The sequence below is a fragment of the Botryllus schlosseri genome, chromosome 6 (genome assembly GCF_051294905.1).
Source record: "Botryllus schlosseri isolate E-star chromosome 6, Bs_hap1, whole genome shotgun sequence".
In the NCBI taxonomy this organism is placed as follows: domain Eukaryota; kingdom Metazoa; phylum Chordata; class Ascidiacea; order Stolidobranchia; family Styelidae; genus Botryllus; species Botryllus schlosseri.
Genome location: NC_137241.1, coordinates 20,173,914 through 20,192,149, shown reverse-complemented (window position 1 = coordinate 20,192,149; position 18,236 = coordinate 20,173,914). Strand labels below are relative to the sequence as shown.

General features: G+C 39.8%; 2 protein-coding genes across 2 annotated transcripts in view; one reads left to right on the top strand and one right to left on the bottom strand.

Moving 5' to 3' along the window:
- Positions 1-16,586, top strand: part of LOC145441429 (uncharacterized) — a 116,527-nt gene extending 99,941 nt beyond the window's left edge. The window contains exons 19-42 of the mRNA XM_080319285.1: positions 535-661; positions 955-1,131; positions 1,363-1,576; positions 5,677-5,785; positions 5,853-6,011; positions 6,081-6,248; positions 6,908-7,011; positions 9,884-9,956; positions 10,017-10,081; positions 10,207-10,358; positions 10,418-10,514; positions 10,601-10,668; positions 10,738-10,872; positions 10,932-11,066; positions 11,792-11,937; positions 12,009-12,144; positions 12,879-12,970; positions 13,043-13,167; positions 14,274-14,350; positions 14,415-14,549; positions 14,611-14,754; positions 14,867-15,003; positions 15,069-15,204; positions 16,238-16,586. Of these exons, the coding sequence (XP_080175411.1) occupies positions 535-661; positions 955-1,131; positions 1,363-1,576; positions 5,677-5,785; positions 5,853-6,011; positions 6,081-6,248; positions 6,908-7,011; positions 9,884-9,956; positions 10,017-10,081; positions 10,207-10,358; positions 10,418-10,514; positions 10,601-10,668; positions 10,738-10,872; positions 10,932-11,066; positions 11,792-11,937; positions 12,009-12,144; positions 12,879-12,970; positions 13,043-13,167; positions 14,274-14,350; positions 14,415-14,549; positions 14,611-14,754; positions 14,867-15,003; positions 15,069-15,204; positions 16,238-16,438 (3,112 nt within the window). The 3' untranslated portion in view covers positions 16,439-16,586. The remainder of the gene's footprint in view (positions 1-534; positions 662-954; positions 1,132-1,362; positions 1,577-5,676; positions 5,786-5,852; positions 6,012-6,080; positions 6,249-6,907; positions 7,012-9,883; positions 9,957-10,016; positions 10,082-10,206; positions 10,359-10,417; positions 10,515-10,600; positions 10,669-10,737; positions 10,873-10,931; positions 11,067-11,791; positions 11,938-12,008; positions 12,145-12,878; positions 12,971-13,042; positions 13,168-14,273; positions 14,351-14,414; positions 14,550-14,610; positions 14,755-14,866; positions 15,004-15,068; positions 15,205-16,237) is intronic.
- The window catches only part of LOC145441433 (interleukin-1 receptor accessory protein-like 1), a 391,709-nt gene that overhangs the window by 348,124 nt on the left and 25,349 nt on the right, over positions 1-18,236 (bottom strand). The window lies entirely within an intron of this gene.

Genomic DNA, 18,236 nt, shown 5'->3' with positions numbered 1-18,236 from the left:
TTTCGAGTTAAAATCTTGTTTAAACCCCCTTTTTATAACTCTGTTTAGTGATATGGAATAGTTCGCATTCATTTTATACTAATTTCCTTCACTTTATCAGTTTCTGCTAGAATTTTGAAGTACCAGTAATACAACATGAAATCCAAATAGTGTGGTTACATAACTATTCTTCGAAATTACAATGAAAAGTGGATCCTGACCGTCTGAGTCTCGAGTCGTATAACATGGTCCAAGTCATACGCAGTGACCCGAGTCCAAGTCGAGTCAATACAAATGTTGACTCGAGTCGAGTCGAGTCGAGTCATTTCCGCATTTTAACAAAATCGCGACTCGAGTCTGACTTGAGTCGAGTCATGACTCGAGTCATTTCAACCCAGGTAAAATATAGGTGGGCTACATTGTATATACGGAACATGCGCTCAAGAATTACTAAGTGGCCGTTTCAATTACCTGGTGTGCGCAAATTTTTGTATGATTGTGCCCATGCGGGGTAATTCGTCCCACTAACTGTTTTATTATTTTTCGCGCCAACAGGATAGATGTACGGCCAATAAATAATGGCGCAGGAAAGTATCAGGGCCCAATCGACGTGGTAGCAACGACGGATCGCTACGAACACTTGATCGAAAACATGAGTTTGTCGACTACGTATGAGATTCGCGTAAGTCATACTCACTATGGACCGATGGCAAGAATGTTGGACAGAAGGCCGTGTCGTATGCTCGTTCGAAGTGCACAAGTATTGCTACTGGGGAGCGTTGATTACATGTTTCGTCATTTAATGCGCACCACTAGATGTAATAAGGTTTTTGGATATGGCGAACAAATCCACATGCGTTATAACCGCCAATCCAAAAATAATCATAAACAACAACAACAACGAAAATGCTTACTGTGGACAATTCTCACGGTTGTTGTATATAGGCTGCATGTATTCACTACACTTTTTTACAGATCTATCCTTGCCCTAAGTATTGTTTGAAGGAGGCCGGTATTGTGCGCTACGTCACCACAGGGGCGGACATTACGACGCTTATAAACCAAGTTAACGTATCAAAAATTACGGGCGCGCAAGCTTGTGCTATCTCCTGGACTGATAACCGTCTCCGAAAAGGAATAACTGGATACCAGGTATTGTATAGACTACATTTTATTCGTGTTTCGAATTGATGCAGTTGTAGTGATGTCAATGAGGGACACTTAGATATGTACAATGTACATACAAATATATATTTACTGAATGAAGCGAGTCTGCGATGAGCAATGAGCATATCAAATGGCCGGTTTCAGTACAAGTGAATCCGAATCACTACCAGGAGATATCGGAGCTTAGTGTATAAAGGGAATATTTTCTCGATTCAGATTACAGCAATGTCCTCCTTGGCCCACGCCGTATCGTACAAATGGCTGAACTTCAAAGAACGAACCGAGCACGACGTTAAATCCGATCACGACAGTACTTTCATGCAAATTGGCAAACCCAACCGGAACTACACATTTTTCATCAGAACAAAGACTTGTTCGGGGTACGGAAGGCCGACATACGCAGACGGGGCGTGTATTATGGAAAGATCAGGTAATGTTAGCTTCACACATCTTTACACTGTAAATTTCACAACTGCTTATAAAACGGAAAACTAAACGCAAAAAGTGAGTCCCTTTTAATTGTCCGATTGTGTCTCAAATTGGGTCTCACGCTTTTTACGTTTTAGTTTAACGCTGAGGTGTTCAATACTGACGCAGATCTCCAATTGAAAAGGCCGCGTTGTCATGCTGAACAACGACACAGATCTTAAATGAAAACGAATTTTATTGCAAAATTAGTTCATTCATACTATTGCAATACTGTCGCATGCTCAAATGTCAGGCACATTACTGCGACCCTTTATGGTCATATCACAAAATTAATAAAAATAGTATAATATCTCGGTATTCCATCTGTTGCACGAGTGGTTCCGAACGTGCGGTACGCGTACCACTAGTAGTAGTGGTACGCGAGTAGACTTTTTTGACCGAAGGGAGTTATTAGCTCAGATGGGGTTGAGTTTGAGTTTTTTGATGCCGTCGTCGTCGTGGCAAGGTCTTCGACGTGGGTAGGCGCAATCCCACCAATGATGGCCTGCGGGGAAGAGATTTAGTCGTAAAGCGTTCGGATTCTTACCTAACCAAATTCCATTTCAATATACTTGACCACAAGAATTCCAAATTGATCCACCAAAGAAATCATATACTGTGCCTTAAAATGACTAGTTTATATTCTGTTCCCTGACTTCCGCAGCTCAATGCGATGGAGACATTTATTAGCCACCGTCGGCGCGCGTAACTTATGCAGAAGTGGTTAGAGTAGTCAAGAAAGCTACTCAAGTCGAAGTAGAAGTAGTGACGAAAAAATATACTCAAGTACGAGTAGAAGTACGTCCCCCATAAGCCACCTAGAACTACTTAAAGTAGAAGTAGAATTGACTGACTTTAAATCTACTCAAGTAAGTAAGTAGTTTTGAAAGAAGTCTTAATTCGATTGCCTCGACTGTCAAAAGCTGCAAATTGAGCACCGCGGAAAGTGCAGAGAGCTTGATTCGTATTGATGCATCCAAGGAGGTATAAATTCTCAACAGAATAAGTATTCTTTCGCATCATGGGATGCAAAATATAGTATTGATATGAAAGTGCCACATTAACCCTTTGTTTACTAGAAGATCCCGTTTTAGAGAATATGATGGCACGGCGCCCTATACCCCATATTATAAGGTCCCATGTTCAGTCGAAATGCAATACGTAGAAGTTGTTTCGGATACGATTTCATCACTTTGCGCGATTAGTATACATTAATAGCTAATATTGTGAATCGTAAAAGTTATATTTCGTGTAGCTTATTTTCGGAAAATAAAGGCACTTGCTTTGATGCTGCAAGATGTATGTCCTGCAGACAGAAGAACTGAAAGTAATTAGAACTCAAAGTATGATACTCAGAATGGAAAGTGAAATAAAAATACCACTTCTAAAAAGGGGAATATATATTTCATGTCTTTTTTCCATAAAGCTTCAAAGGTGATCTGCTGAAACAGGTGTGACGTTAAAAAAGTCGCATTTTCCAGATTAGCAGGACACGTCTGGTAGATTACGATATGATAGGAAATTGTCAGATTGCGAAACGGTAGTTCAGTGGTTCTCAACCTTTTTGGCTTCGTGGACCCCTTTTGACCGCCACGGACCCTCGCGGACCCCCTCAAGTTTTAGTACAATTTTAGCTCTATTATGGTGCAACCTTCATCAGTCTTGTGCAAATATGAACTGTAGGCTTGTGATAAACAGCAAAATATTGATTTTTCTTGAAGATAACATCATACTATTTATGTAGAAATTGGTGGGCTTTTATTATTTCAAAGCTAATTTTGCTGCTGTATTTCTTGAAGTACGTGGTCGTGTCTTGAAAATCCGCGTCTTCGTTTTGATATGAACGAGGAGTGCCGAAAACAATTTCCACAAAGATAGATGGAGGCTAATGCAATATTAACGCATAACGCTTCCGATGATACTTTTGGTGTGGTCGCAACATTTATGGCACCACAATGAAGAAACACATATTTTATGAACATATCACGTCCAGCATCTAGCGCAGTGACGGGCAACATACGGACCGCTGGCCGGATTCGGCCTGCAACGACATTTTGATCGGCCCGCAGAGAGTTTCTACCGTCAAAGTGAAATCCTAATCTAGAAGTATAGACAAATTTTATGCACCAAAGAATGGATCCATGTTTCCAACCAGAGAAAGACTGTCATGAAACGATTTTTTCTGTTCGGGTTTACATATATATTTACGAGCAAACATTCTCGACCACGAACAATTGAACATTAACAAGACAAGGCTGCATACCAATATAACTGGTGATATGAATTTCAGGGTTGGAGCGTAATGCTTTAATAGCAACGAAACACTCCTTGTTCATCAAAAAATCAGCCTTGTCGATAGGGCATCCGCAATAAGAATGCTCAAAATCTGATAGCCGAGCTTCAAGAGTATAGGTATATCATTGTCCGATTTATGACGAGTGTCAGCCGAAAATATTCGGGTTCATTTCAATATGAATATACTATTCAATTGGATATTAAAGTTCTGTACCTCCAAGAAGCTTTTCCCTGCATTGGGCCAAATTATGGAAATACTTCGGAAATTTTTATTTCAAACGACTGTTCACTAATTTGATGAGACTGCTAACTTCAAATCGAAAAGGTTTCGCAGACATTACGAAGTCACCCTGATTGACGTTACTATCTCCATATTTTTATTTTTTCCACAAACCCCAACAAAACATCTCTAAACAGCAATTTGTTTGTATCTGCAGGCTATTGGAAAATTGTTAATGAAAATGAGTTTCCACACTACGTCAGTCCGTGTCAGACGATTATTATGGTGATATGAGTCATGAGGTCTTAGCAGTTGTGGTGCGAAACTGCCTCATGCTTTCTCCAATTGAAAAATAAAATAAAAATTAGGTTATCAACCATTTTAAAAATTTAGAGGTCTCGCGGACCCCGTGAAATTGCTTCGCGGACCCCCGGTTGAGAACCGCTGCGGTAGTTTCAAACGTTATGGTGGGCCATATTTACTGTGATGAAATGTTTGATATGGGTGACAATGCGGTGCGAGCGCAACCAAGCAATCATGTACCTAAATCAAATTCACTGATACTTTGGTGAAAACATATTTATCACCATATAGCTACTGCGCGCGAAGCACGCACACCGACATTACTCAGGCTATCTTTCGTATTGGGGGATCATACTACTTCTACTTGACAAAGTGTAAATAGCGAAAAGTAAGTAAGTAGGTCACAAAATATTACGTAGTGGAAGTAGAAGTAAAGAAAATCACAGCTACTTGAGTAAGTACCAGAAGTAGGGGAAAACTACTTGAGTACTTCCAAAAAGTAGAAGTGCTTCGTTACTGACCACCTCTGAACTTCTCCAGGTGGTACGAGATCACTGCATAAAACCTCGAAATAGTACGTTGGTGGAAAAAGCTTGGGAACCGCTGTGTTTGACTAACGAAGGCGGCAGTTTTGACACAGAGCGAGAGAGAGGGTAAATAAATGAAAAAGAGGTAGAGAGATTAAGGTTGAAAAGACGAAGAGTTTGACACCATAGCGTCCTACATGGTGTGGACAAGAGCAAATCTCAAGGCTTACTGCGATTGGTCAACGTCACACTTTCCATTTGGCTGAAGGCAATTTTACCGTAATTTTCGACCAAGTTGCTAAACATTAAATTTATTTAGACGGGTATCAATCGAACGCTGTCGCGTAGTTAGTCTCGAAATTTTCCATTGTTATGGAGACTGACATTGTGACGCAACAATGCTGTATGGCAAAGCGAGACCTCAGCTTAGGAGCAAATGATCGGCTGCGCGGCGAGAGTGAGAAAGCTCAGATCTCAGTTTAACTTTTATGTAATATATTTGAAATGTATGAACAAAATATTACTAAATTAGCATTTATTGAATCAAACCGCATCAGTTATTCGGTAAATGAAAGTACGGGTCACAACTAGTGGTATACGAAAATTAGTAGCCTAAGCTGAACCTCTCCAGCAGATCGGCTACCTGCGTCATTTCGCTATAAATCATTTCCGGAGTCAAGAGCTGAATTTCGTAATGAATGGATTCAACATTCTCAGCACCAAGTTACGTACCTGCTCTTACGCAGTCGTCCACCACCGGTATAACAACGAACGGTACTATGGAGCTGGATCTACCTAATTTGGATGAGTCTAATGGTCCAATAAGGTACATATTATAACACCAAAAGCACGTTACCCAATGTATCCTAAATGTACATGTCTTACCCCTGCAGTTGCATCTTCATAATCGTGGACAGGACATCCGATTACGAATCGATGCGACGTATAACGTTCGGCCCCGAAGAACTCCAGTCAGCTAGCATTCTGCAACACAAGTCTTCAAAAACTGTCTACATATCGTTAGCTTTATCTACAGAAGTCATACATGCAATGTAGGGATCACCTTATCTTATGGTAGACTAAATCGTGATTAGAAACAGAAAATTTTCAATTACATTTAGAGACGCAAATGACAGTGTCAACCATGTGTTGATTATCGGCGATAATGATACTTCATCTTGTGACGCAAGCCGTATATCATCTGATAACTCGAGGCGAAAGCGGTCCTCCGACATAAACAACGTTTACAATGGATACAACGAGCCGTTGGATAAGAGCAAATCTTACGGGTAAGCAATGGCATACTATATCACGTTATAATATGCGGGGATTACGCATAATTCAGAGTTAGAATGTAAGTTATAATAATGTAGAATGTACATTGTTTTGAAAAGAATAGCTCTTTCAGAAAGGTCCCAAATATCTTAAACGTCTTGCAGTTGCCGTCGGTCAAAACAGGTATTGGAATGTGTTTATTTTAAAAGTTCGGCAATAAACATGTACTGAATTTGAAATATTTTGTCTAATTCACATTCCTTTTCACATCCAAACCACGACTGTAATTTGCACCATTTGCAAGCAGTCGCGTTTGAGTCCATGGATTTCAACTTTGAGCTCTCCCAACATGTTTTATGCAGACTGGTACCAGTACAATAAATACTGTTGCTGTATTCTCTTCATTACTATCAAATTTCTATAGTTGCAACGGAATTAGTCGTATATGCTTATGGTGATTGAAAACGGTTTTCGTCGCAATAAAAACTTGAAAAACACATATCTATGGTTTATTGCTTTACGGGGTGGCATGATTGACTTCCTAATGCGGAACCCTATCATTTTGTTCCTTCAGATCATTTAGTAATATTCACATTGTACACGAATACGTAAATGCTAATGCTCTCTGACCCCACGAATGAATGAGTTATCGGCGTTTTATTATCGTTCACAGAGTGTTTGTCGTCACGGCAACTCCAATGGATGATGGCAGCATAGCGTACAAGAGCAGTGATCCTGTACGAATTGGAAGAGTCGAACAGTACAATTCTTCGTCAAGTATAAATGTTTATACATATATCACACTGTATAGTCATAATAATCCATAAATTATTTTACTTAATCATCAAAGTCAGCCTGTGTCACGGTGAGATGCCTGGCCTACGAAGGGTAGGCTATATCTAATAATTTACACGATATCTACGATATACTTATATACTTACATAGCAGTCGTTCTCGCAGTGGTGTCCGCAAAAACCATGTTTTTCAATACAAATAATTTGAGGAAACTTATATTTAAACCAAGCTCGATGGTGGACGGACATTGAATCATTAATCAACATAAAGTGCAGTATTTTGGTGCAGAATTATAAAATTTGAAATTTTAGTCCAGCTTATCGCGCTTAAGTGGATCTAGTCAAATCTTGATTTTATTGTGCGTATACTCATTCCCAAAAAATATGCATAGTAATATAGAAATAAGTCTACCTGTGATCGCATTTATGAGAGAATCGTTCGAGTCCGTTGCAATGCTTTACTTTAGAAAAGCCCAACATGTGGGTACATTCATATTGGATAATTTCTACGCCTGGACACCCCAATACGTATGAAGGTTTGGTCAGCATGCGATTTTACGATAAGTACGTTGCCATGAAGATCTCTGGCGATATAGCCGCGGCTCAAAATTGTCACCGCGCGTTCGTCGGAGCCCTCGAATAGTTCTAACAAAGTAAGCCTCGCGCGGTAGAAATGCATCCCGCGGGCGGAAATAATGCTCCACGTGTTGAAATGATAATTAGAAGGAATTTTTACTTTGGTTTAGTCTGGTACCTGTGAACGATACCTATGTATCATTTGAGTAGCTACAATCATTACCTGAGTTCACGAAATAACAGCATGCTTCAACAAAGTAATTATAAATATTGGCAAAATGATTCCTTAACTTTAAAGTTTCGCGCTTTACGCGACAAGGAGATTACTACCCACTGATTTCCATAGCAATAGTTGTTGCTTACTAAGCCGATAGTAAGTCTTGCCTTTGGCATTAGCTATTTCGGCTCGCTCGTGAATCACGTAATGCCGTTTGTGAATCGAATGTACAGAGCAGGGGTCGGAAATCTTTTTCGTCAAAAGAGCAGTATAAGTCCAATGGTACTAATTATAATTCCCAAATAGCCATACGCCGATGCCAACCAACTGTGATATTAGTCGCATCAAGAGGGCACGATATAGAAGTTCCCTGCATAAGATTCGTTATTTGATGTTACTACATCAGCACTAATCCGCCGGTTGCTAGACATTTCAGCATACAATAATTTAGCTTAGCTATATAGCAGTGTTGGGATGACTCGAGTCATGACTTGAATCGAGTCAGACTCGAGTCACCTTTTTCACATGACTTGACTTGACTCGAGTCACTTTGCTAAAATGACTTGACTTGACTTGGCGTATCAGAAATGTCGATTGACTCGTGACTCGGAGCAAAATTCACGAGTCAAATTCAAGTCATCAAGTAATCGGTGTCGATAAAAATCACTGTATCTTGCATATGTTCGGATTGTTCGCGAAACGCTTGTCTAACCCGTGAGAGCGACCAATCATTCAATGACCATGCGTTTCTCTGAGCCTCGATTGTTCTCTCACAAATAAATTGACCGCAAACGAAGTGATCCAAGCTTACAGCTTACGTTGTCGTAACTCTAGTAGTAAAGTGATAGAATAGCAAAATGTATATTTCTGTTCTCTGTTCTTGCCTTAACGAAATCTCTTGCTTTGTTGAAATCGAAGTGAAATATAGTCCTCAACCATTGGCGCAGGCTCGAATGGTATCATATCTATTTGTAAATGGGTATAATGTATTGCATCTTATCATTTCGTTTCTCTATTCTCTATTTTGGCTGGTAACTCTAAACTGAGGCTATGCAATTACGTAGTTCAACAGTTCCACCCAATGTGACCGATACAGCGCCTTCTTGCGTTTATATTTAACTCTATATTGGTTCATCACTCAGACTGTCTTTCAGACGGCTAGCAAATTGCAATGACGTAATCATGCCTCATACATACTTCGAAAAGGCAACTTGACTTGAAATGTGACTTGACTCGTGACTTGACTTGACTTGACTCGACTTGACTCGAGTCACCTCCAACAATCGAGTGACTTGACTTGACTCGAGTCACCTTTGAAAATCGATTTACTTGACTTGACTCGAGTCAAAATGTGCAATGACTCGAAATGATTCGTGACTCGAAGGTAGTGACTTGATCCCAACACTGCTATATAGTGGTCGAGAACCATTGGCAAGTGGCGAGATAGCGCAGTGGTATAATCCGCAGCCGCAACACCAATGGGTGCGGGTTCGAGTCCGACCGAGGTCGACTTCCGAATTCCGATACCTAAGTGTTGGAGGTTTACCTAGGCTCCTCCCCGCCACCTCATCCGCGACAGCGGTGTCTTATGAAAGCCTAGAGGTGGGCCGTGCTATAAGTCGGCAGTTACGGAAAAATAAAAATAATATCGGCCTGGTGTAAATGACCATAGTAGCCTAGTCGAAAAACACCATGGATACCCCAAAACAAAAAACAAAACCATTGGCAAGCTACATATTTTTATTTGCATTGCCGTGAGAGCCATATGATATTATTCGAAACTTATTTGAATTTGTAATTGGGAATGTCACTTCCAAGGACGGATGGACTGATAGACCACTATGCGACAAAATTTCAAATGGATAATTGTTAATTCACGATGGTAAAATAATAATAAAATATACGTTCTGACATTAGAATCTATTTTACTCTCCTTTCAAAATCCCATCGCAGTGAATTCCATCTATATTGTAAATGTCCACAGTTACAAATTGCGTCAAAGTATAAACAAAATAGCTGTGTGCAACGAAGTTGTAAATTCACGTATGTTCACAATATATAGAAGCCTGGGTTGCTGGACTGGTGGTCGGACTACTTGCTGTGGTGCTGTTGTTGCTGGCATTACTCATCATAAGGTACGCGTGAATGCTATGATCTTCGTATTGCGATCAAAATCCAAGTTATTATTTGTTTAGGAGAAAACAAGTTTCTCGCGTGAAGTTGGTCGACAAACCCATAGAGCTTCAAGCCAATTCTACCGGTATAAATCACTAAATCTGTAGTATATATGGCACATTTGCATGATATAGCTATATAAATAGGTGCCTGTGACTTGTCACTATACAGTATCCTACATGAATTTCGTATGTTTGCATATTCCGATAGGAGAAGGGTACTCATTCAACTCTACGAATCAAAACGTCAATAAAAGCATAAAAGTTCAGCGATCCGATACAGATATCCCCCTAAGCAGACTTGAAGAGACTTACAAAGCATTGGCGGCCAACGAAAACGCTGGATTTACGAATCATTGCAAGGTATTCGGAATGTCGAAATCTTACAAGCTTGATGAAAAATCACGTATTCAATTATTCAGAAACTAAATGCTGCTTCGGAAGGAATTTTGTTTCCTCAGGAAATTGCATCAAATCCGAACATTCAGAACAAAAACAGATATAAAGATATCATCCCGTGTAAGGACTATGAACAATGAACATGAAATCGATTGTGTCTACCGAAAATAATTGTAGTCATATGCTCAATCTTGTTCCGTTCACAGTTGACAAAAACGTTGTTAGATTGACAGGAGACAAGAAAGAAAGCTACATAAACGCTTCATTCATAGAGGTGAACTTCTTCGAAAGTCGTACGTGTTGTAGGAATCCCGCTCTTATGAACCAGGTGTTATTTTGACAGGGATTTAGTCAAGGCAGTAAATTTATATCAACTCAAGGCCCTCTGCGAGCAACAGTGAATGACTTTTGGCGACTAGTTACGGAGCAGCAATGTCACACGATAGTAATGCTAGCCAAATGCGTTGAAAAAGGGGAGGTATTCAATTTGTCAAATATGTTTGTAAGACTCTCTGACCATGTTCTCATCAACCATAGGAGAAATGCGCACAGTATTGGCCAGATCAGGGAAGAACACACACATACGGTCGAATATCAGTGCATAACGAATCGGAAACGAAGAAATGTGGATATATTGTTCGATTGTTCAAAGTAGCTCGTCAAGAAGTGACGGTAAGATACTCTTCTGCAGACATGCTGCTAATGTACGGGCAGGGTTTTTTGAAAATAACTTTTTTCGGATTCTTGGGACTCACTGAATAAATTGTTAGGTTGGCAAAAAATGCTGCACACCAAATTCGTCCCGAATCCAACTTCTGGGGCGGAGGGAAAGCCAATTTAAATCTCAACTATTTTTAGAAATATAATATTTACCGTGGCAAAATTCGTCAATTTGATAGGAAATAAATCGTGTTTCAGGCATGTCGGAAGGAAGAGTGATGTTTTTTCCATGTGCTTAGATCTTGAACGGGGCCTGTTCTAGAATTTAGATAAAGACATCACTAATTATTGAAAACAAATTGTGATACTGATTAGCTGAAAATTAGTCAACTCCGTTATAATAGCGTCGCTACAGAGACGGCGTGATAATTCGCAAATATATTACTTTCCACACTGCAATTGGCGAATACGAAGAGGACATAAACTGACAAGCAACTTTTGATTACTTAGTTGTGTTTCTCAATTGCTTTTTAATATCTCCAAGTAACTTTGTAGTGGTCAGAACGAAGCATCTGGCTGCATTCTTAACAACTGTGAAGCATTGTGGCGCATTGCGAAGCTTTTTTTCTGTCCGTACCCTTTAAATAAAAAGAAATACAACGTTATACCTATATGAGACTGACATAACTATCGAGTAATCTAAACGTTGGTTTTTATATATATCTTATATATCGCAGGCGATTACGGTTCACCATTTTCAATTTGTCCACTGGCCAGACGAAGGCGTCCCTATCGCCACCACCGAATTCATGGGGATGCAGCGTGCGGTGTCACACAGACTTGAGAAGCTGGGGTCCACTGTACCCACGGTCGTCCACTGCAGGTATCAATTATTATTATATCGGTCCTAGGTAATTTCTTAATTCTATGGACCTGCCGACTTTATCGTTTCAGTGACGGAGCGGGACGTACCGGAGTATTCATCGCATTTGATCATTTGTGGGAAGGAAAGGAGAAACTTGGCCGTGTCGACGTGTACACTTGTGTCTACAATTTGCTAAGACAGAGAGTGCAGATGGTTCAAAACAGGGTTGAGTTCCTTTTATATCGGAATTGTAGATTTCCGGCCACAACTTCCATGCTTTGGTTTCTAACTATAAATCAACTTCTGTAAACTTGGGGCTTTGTGTAGAACCGTTGTGATGGACTGCAAATTACCTCATAGCCGGAATTCTTCTGCATTCTTTTTTGAAGTACTCGAGTCAATCAAATACCTCACTATACCTAACTAAATGTGTAGGTTTTCAGACTACTTTCTACTTTTATACTTCACCGTTTCGATGGAAAGCTGGTTAGATTTTCACGATCCGATTTTTGTAAAGTGAAAAGTAGTTTTTGGATAGGTTGGCATCATTTTTTCGAGTGAGATTCTCATAGTATACGAAAGCAAAAGTCCATGTCTCACTGAATATTTATTTACAAAATGGACAAAGGTATATTTGTAGTGCCATTGTTCATTTATGTTAGTCGCCAAGGTGCATTCTCTGATTATGTACTAAAATATACTATTCAAAAGATATACCTAATCAATATTCATGTATTTCGATGACTACATCTAGGCCTATATCTTGAAGATAGCTGCCTCTCTCTCTCGACTATTGTAATCGATTTAAAAACCACGGGTGAAGCCCGTCACGTCATGGATTTACATCCACTTGAATAGCCACGTTGACTACTTCCAAATACCATGGGTGATAGCATGGGTCGGAATGTAGGAGACTGGAATAATCTATAATGTTTACAGCAGATCTTCTCATTATTCAGGATCAATACGTATTTATCTACAAACTGTTGTTAGAGAGCTATCTGTTCGGCAATACGGAAATTGCGATCGACAACATTCAGAACACCGTCAGGTAAACTAGAAGTCCGCGTGTGTCTTTTGAAGCTTCATAAAAAATTGCAAACGTCGATATCTATCGTTTCAGAGAGGAAAACTTCTCGAAGCGGATCTCAAAGGAGTTTTTGAATCTTACACGGTTGGCGCCTTTACGATGTGAAATTATGGACACCGAACGTGTTTCGGCAGAAGAGGTTGACGAAAGCAGGCCATGTATAAATTTGAGAAATTATCGCCATGTAGCCTACTAACAAACTCCATATCAGTCGCATACATAGTTTCAAAACTATTTTTTCTGAGTAACTGCAACATAATATGAATTTAAGACACATATATTTCTCATCTACGAAAACGACACGTATTGATTGACAGAATTGATTGAAGTATATAGGCCGGATCTGTGCCTCCTTTACCAACTTACATATCAAGACGTTGAAAATTCGCCAGTATTATCCTAATATAGACAAACCAAGACGATATAATATGCAATAAACAGAGAAAAATACACAAGAAAATAAATCATACTACCGCGTCACTCAATACATGAAGACACGTGCACACTAAACGGCGAACGACGAGCCATAAAGGACACAAAATCATCGTGATCCTATTATTTAACCATCCAAATATTGGAAGCATAAATTATAAGACTGGCTGAATCAAGTAATATTAACAATCAGAGATTGTAACGTCCATCTTTCCATTATATACCTGATATGAACTGTGAAGAGACATCCCACTCTCTTTCACTACTGCACTGCAAATGTAGCACAGATACCAGGAGCTACGTTTTGGGTACGGATTAATGCGACGGGCTACAAGTTACTCCCGCCGTCTATCTGTGTTAAGTTGGATTTCTGCAATTGCACTTAGACATTCAGAGCTCCGGGCCGGGTTTCCACCCCTTACCAAAAACAGAAAACTCTCACTCACTGGGACTCACACCAGCGTCTCCGGGCTCAGTTGCGTTGCCGCACTGCACGCCAAAGCGTCAATCTCCGCGTCGAGACTCGGGAATATTAACTACATAGATTCCAGCTTTGCCTCTTCGTGGGCGAAGTCGAGCAAAGCCCCGATCGAAAACAGCGCTCGTTTGTTCCTTTGGGTACCGACCCATGTTCAGCTGTTGCTCATATCAAACCCTTCTCCGCCTCGACTTACAAATCTCTCATTTCAATATTTATTACTGCAACAGCACGCGTTGATGACCCCTAATGTAGAATATTATAGGCCTACTCGGAAACTCTACTATTGCCTCATCCTTTTGTGCGGATATTCACCAGTTCGTCATCGAAAACCATCGTTATTTTTCCTTACAGATATGTACATCCGCACCAATTCTCGTCAATTACCGGACGAGGAGGATCTAACCTTTTTCCATAATTCCCGTATACCCGTAAGTAACTAAAACAACAGGCCAATCGATATTCGAAAAAGGTACCAGTCGAGGTATGATTCAGACCAGCGACGACACCGTGCGAATGACAGTGGCACAAGCACCAACAGCAAATTCTATCGCGACATTCTGGAGCATGGTGTTTGAAAAGGATATTACCATCGTAGTCATGTTGGCAAATTGTAACAACGACAACGAAGTGGGAGGGGCGCACTCATTGCGGACTATGACAATTAAATTCATCTGCTACCGCATTTTAGGAGCCGAGTGTTCGTTATTGGCCGAATGAGGTGGGAAGCGAAATGAATCTGGATTGCCTAACTGTAAAAATGACGAAGGTGCAAACTCTGAATGAGAAAATACGTTGCCGGGAGTTTCATTTGACAAAAGGACTGACTAAAAAGGTGAGAAATCCAATTGATTTGGTTGAGCCACGAATGACCCAACCCATAGCACGTGTCTCATTATGTGACCAAACAGGAAGGGAGAGAAAACGCTTCGAATCATATATTTCAGAATGTTATACAATACCAACCCAATGAGTTGCAGTCGGATACCTACCCGCCAAAACATGCCTTCGTCCTGGACCTGATTACCATGGTTAAATCAAAACTGCGACGCACCAAAAGCCCATCGATATTGATACATTGCAAGTAAATATAGTCTTAGCGGTATATATTCTTGACTGAACGTCGTAAATCGTATTTTCTTAACTCAGTGACGGAGGCGGACGCACGAGAACATTCTGCGCCATTTGGAATCTTCTTGACAGCGTTGGTCGGCAGAATGCGGTTGATGTTTTCAGAGTTGTGAAGGATTTGAGAGACTTTCATTGCGGGATGACTTTCACTGAAGTAGGCAAAAGTAACGCCTTACATTTCTGCTCAATTAAAAGTAGAAGTAGTAATTTATAAGACATGTAAAAACTAGTTGAAGACAAAATGAAAGTTCTGAGAATTACTAAAAGTCAGAAAATATCCGAGTATAATTGACCGAGGGGAGGGTGGTCGCATACTTTCAACAGTTAGTCGGAGGTGGCTAATAACAAATCGCAAGATGTATCGTCGCAGCTAACGCAAAATGACTATAAAGACACCACCGGGTAGAATCTACGAAAAAATATGTTCAGTTACCGTGATTCAGAGGCTATTTCACGCGTTTTTATGACAATTTAACTCATGATAGTTGTGTGATACTATCACTGATGTACGCCTACTTTCTACTGTACAAAAACCAAACTGCAAGCGTAATTTGTTCATCCAGAATAATGTTCAGGTAGATGTTGAAGGAGTTGTAAAAGATTACCATTTCCGTAAGTACTGCAAGTAGGCAAAATCGACTTGAATTCCTCGAAAAAGTACATAATATCTCAAAAAGCGTGATGTGATAGAGCAAAAATAACGTTTGATTCGTATTCAGCGCCTCCAAATTAGGTATAAATGACCCAAAGAAGTCCTGGCGCAAAAAATCGTGTGGACCAGTGTTATTAAGTAATAAATTTCGAAATTTCAAGGTCTTGTTGCTAACATAAGAGTTACCTGACACTGACAGAATAACATCATCACAATATATGAGTTTACTCCCGATTGTTGCTCATAGGGGTGTTATATCAATGTATAGCACATGGGGAACTATGAACAGGTAGTAATCAGAATTAATATTGCCTAGGCTAGGTGGGTGTCTGATATCGAAGACCATTCGAAGTCGTTTCGATACCTTCCTACCTTTCGTTGTATCGCAGTCTTGTGGTGTGTTGAAATGATGAAATTATTTGCAATGAATTGAAATGAATTGTTGAATCTAACATGTTTATGCCCATTGCCCAATGTGTGTCTGTGGTAATCTTATATTCGCGTGCTTTCAAGTAATTCTGATGAAAATCTTCAGGAAGAATACAGATTCTGCTATGAAGCAATGTCGGAATACGCAACGTCAACTGCTTACTCTGTTTATGACATCGGCCACAGAAATGATGAAGCCACTGCCTACTCCGTTTATGACATCAGCCACAGAAATGATGAAGCCACTGCTTACTCCGTTTATGACATCAGCCACAGAAATAATGAAGGCGTGTACTCAAATGTTTAGCTGTTCTAACAACCGTCTTATGGGAGTTCACATTTCAACGAAACTATGCATTCGCACCTGTAATCAATGCTGTTAAAAAAATTATTGATGTTTAAATGCATCGTATATGGCCTATAGCAATGTAAATATATCATCCAATAACTACGAAGGTGACGAACTGATATATGTTTGTCATTTTGCTATTTCTCTCGCCGCATCAGAATCAGTGTCGGTATCGGAAACATTCCTGCGGTTGTTAAGAGAGAGAAAAGGTATAGAAGAAATGTAAATATACTTCTACCATTGTTTAGCTGACGCCTACCAACATTGTTTTTGAGTTATGCATGGTGCTTGTCGACTATTATGGTCAATGACCATTGGTCATTTACAGCAGGCTTGTGGGTGTAGCACGGCTTGTAGCACGTCCCACACAGTAAAAAATAAAGGCGGGCTTTGGGGTGGAATGGGGTGGACCCCAATTAAGGTGGGTATGATGATGGAATGGGGTGAAATACATCTTTACACCTTGGATTAATCGTGGAAACGGTGATCCCACCCATGGTCAACTGAGAACGTATATGTTTCCGCATATTTTACACTTCAGCAATACCTTTTTGTAACTCGACGTGATCAGTATTTACTTATTATGCCTTCTCTTGCGGTCATATAAGATGTCTTCTCCCGTAGGTCAATTCTTTCAGTTTCTTCTTCTAGTTTCCTTTTTTTTTGCGAACGCGCACTGAGTGAAGACGTGGTGCTGTCTTCGGCGTTGTTGCAGAATTTGCATCTTAACATTTCCTCTTTGCAGTTGATTTTCTTATGCAGATATTTCCTTTTCTTCTCTTTTCCAAACTAGTAGGCAACCCGTTGTTGTTCAGTCTATAGTTGATTATTTTCTCTTGGTTTGTTAATTTTGTTTCCAAACCTCTGTATTTTCTTTGCAATGTATACCAAGCTGGCGCCTGGTTGCAATCTGTCTTTTTCGAATTCCTCTGTAAGTTTTACGTAAATTTGTTTGAAAGTAGTCTCCTTCCATTGATCTGAATTCCACTGTATCTTCTTTTTGGTTTCAATGAGAGTTTCCCAATGTTCCCTCACGTAATCATTGTGCGGCATGCTGCTATTGTAAAGTTTTTCATTAATTTCTTTAATTTTCGAGCCTAATTGGAACATCACTTCGTAGTGCCAGAATTCCTCCGGTACTTCAATTTTTGATAGCGCTTTTATTTTAATTATGTTGCATGCTCGGATTACAGTTTTTTGATATGGTGCTGCTAGACCACCCAATTGGTTTTGTTTTAATTATAGTTCTTCTCGAATCGATTCAATCTTTTCCGGAAAGTATACTAAAGTTGAAGTAACTCCTTTCCAAATTTTTGATTACTTCTGCATTTGTTTGAATTAAATAGCATTTACGGTGGCCAATTAGATAATTATTTAGTATAAGTGTGCCCACCGTAAACACTATTTTATTCAAGTACAAATTTTTCGATGCTAATAACTCCGCTTCGACTGGGTTGATGTCGTGAGATCGACTACATGTGGTCACGGTCTCTGGTCAAACCAACATATCGGACGACCAGCCGGACTGACAGACATAATGATACGGAGAGAGATGGAGTGAGAGAATATTTATCGGTCAGCCCTGCAAATCAGCATCAATTTGAATTGAATGAATAAAATGAGGATTTAATAGTTTGGTCATTTCAAAATTTAGCAGTTAGCTTATAGCTGGAAATCGCAATATTGTTTTTTTTTTTAAACTCACAATAAGATACATTGACAAACTTATATCCTGCAATTTAGGCGGTAAGATAGA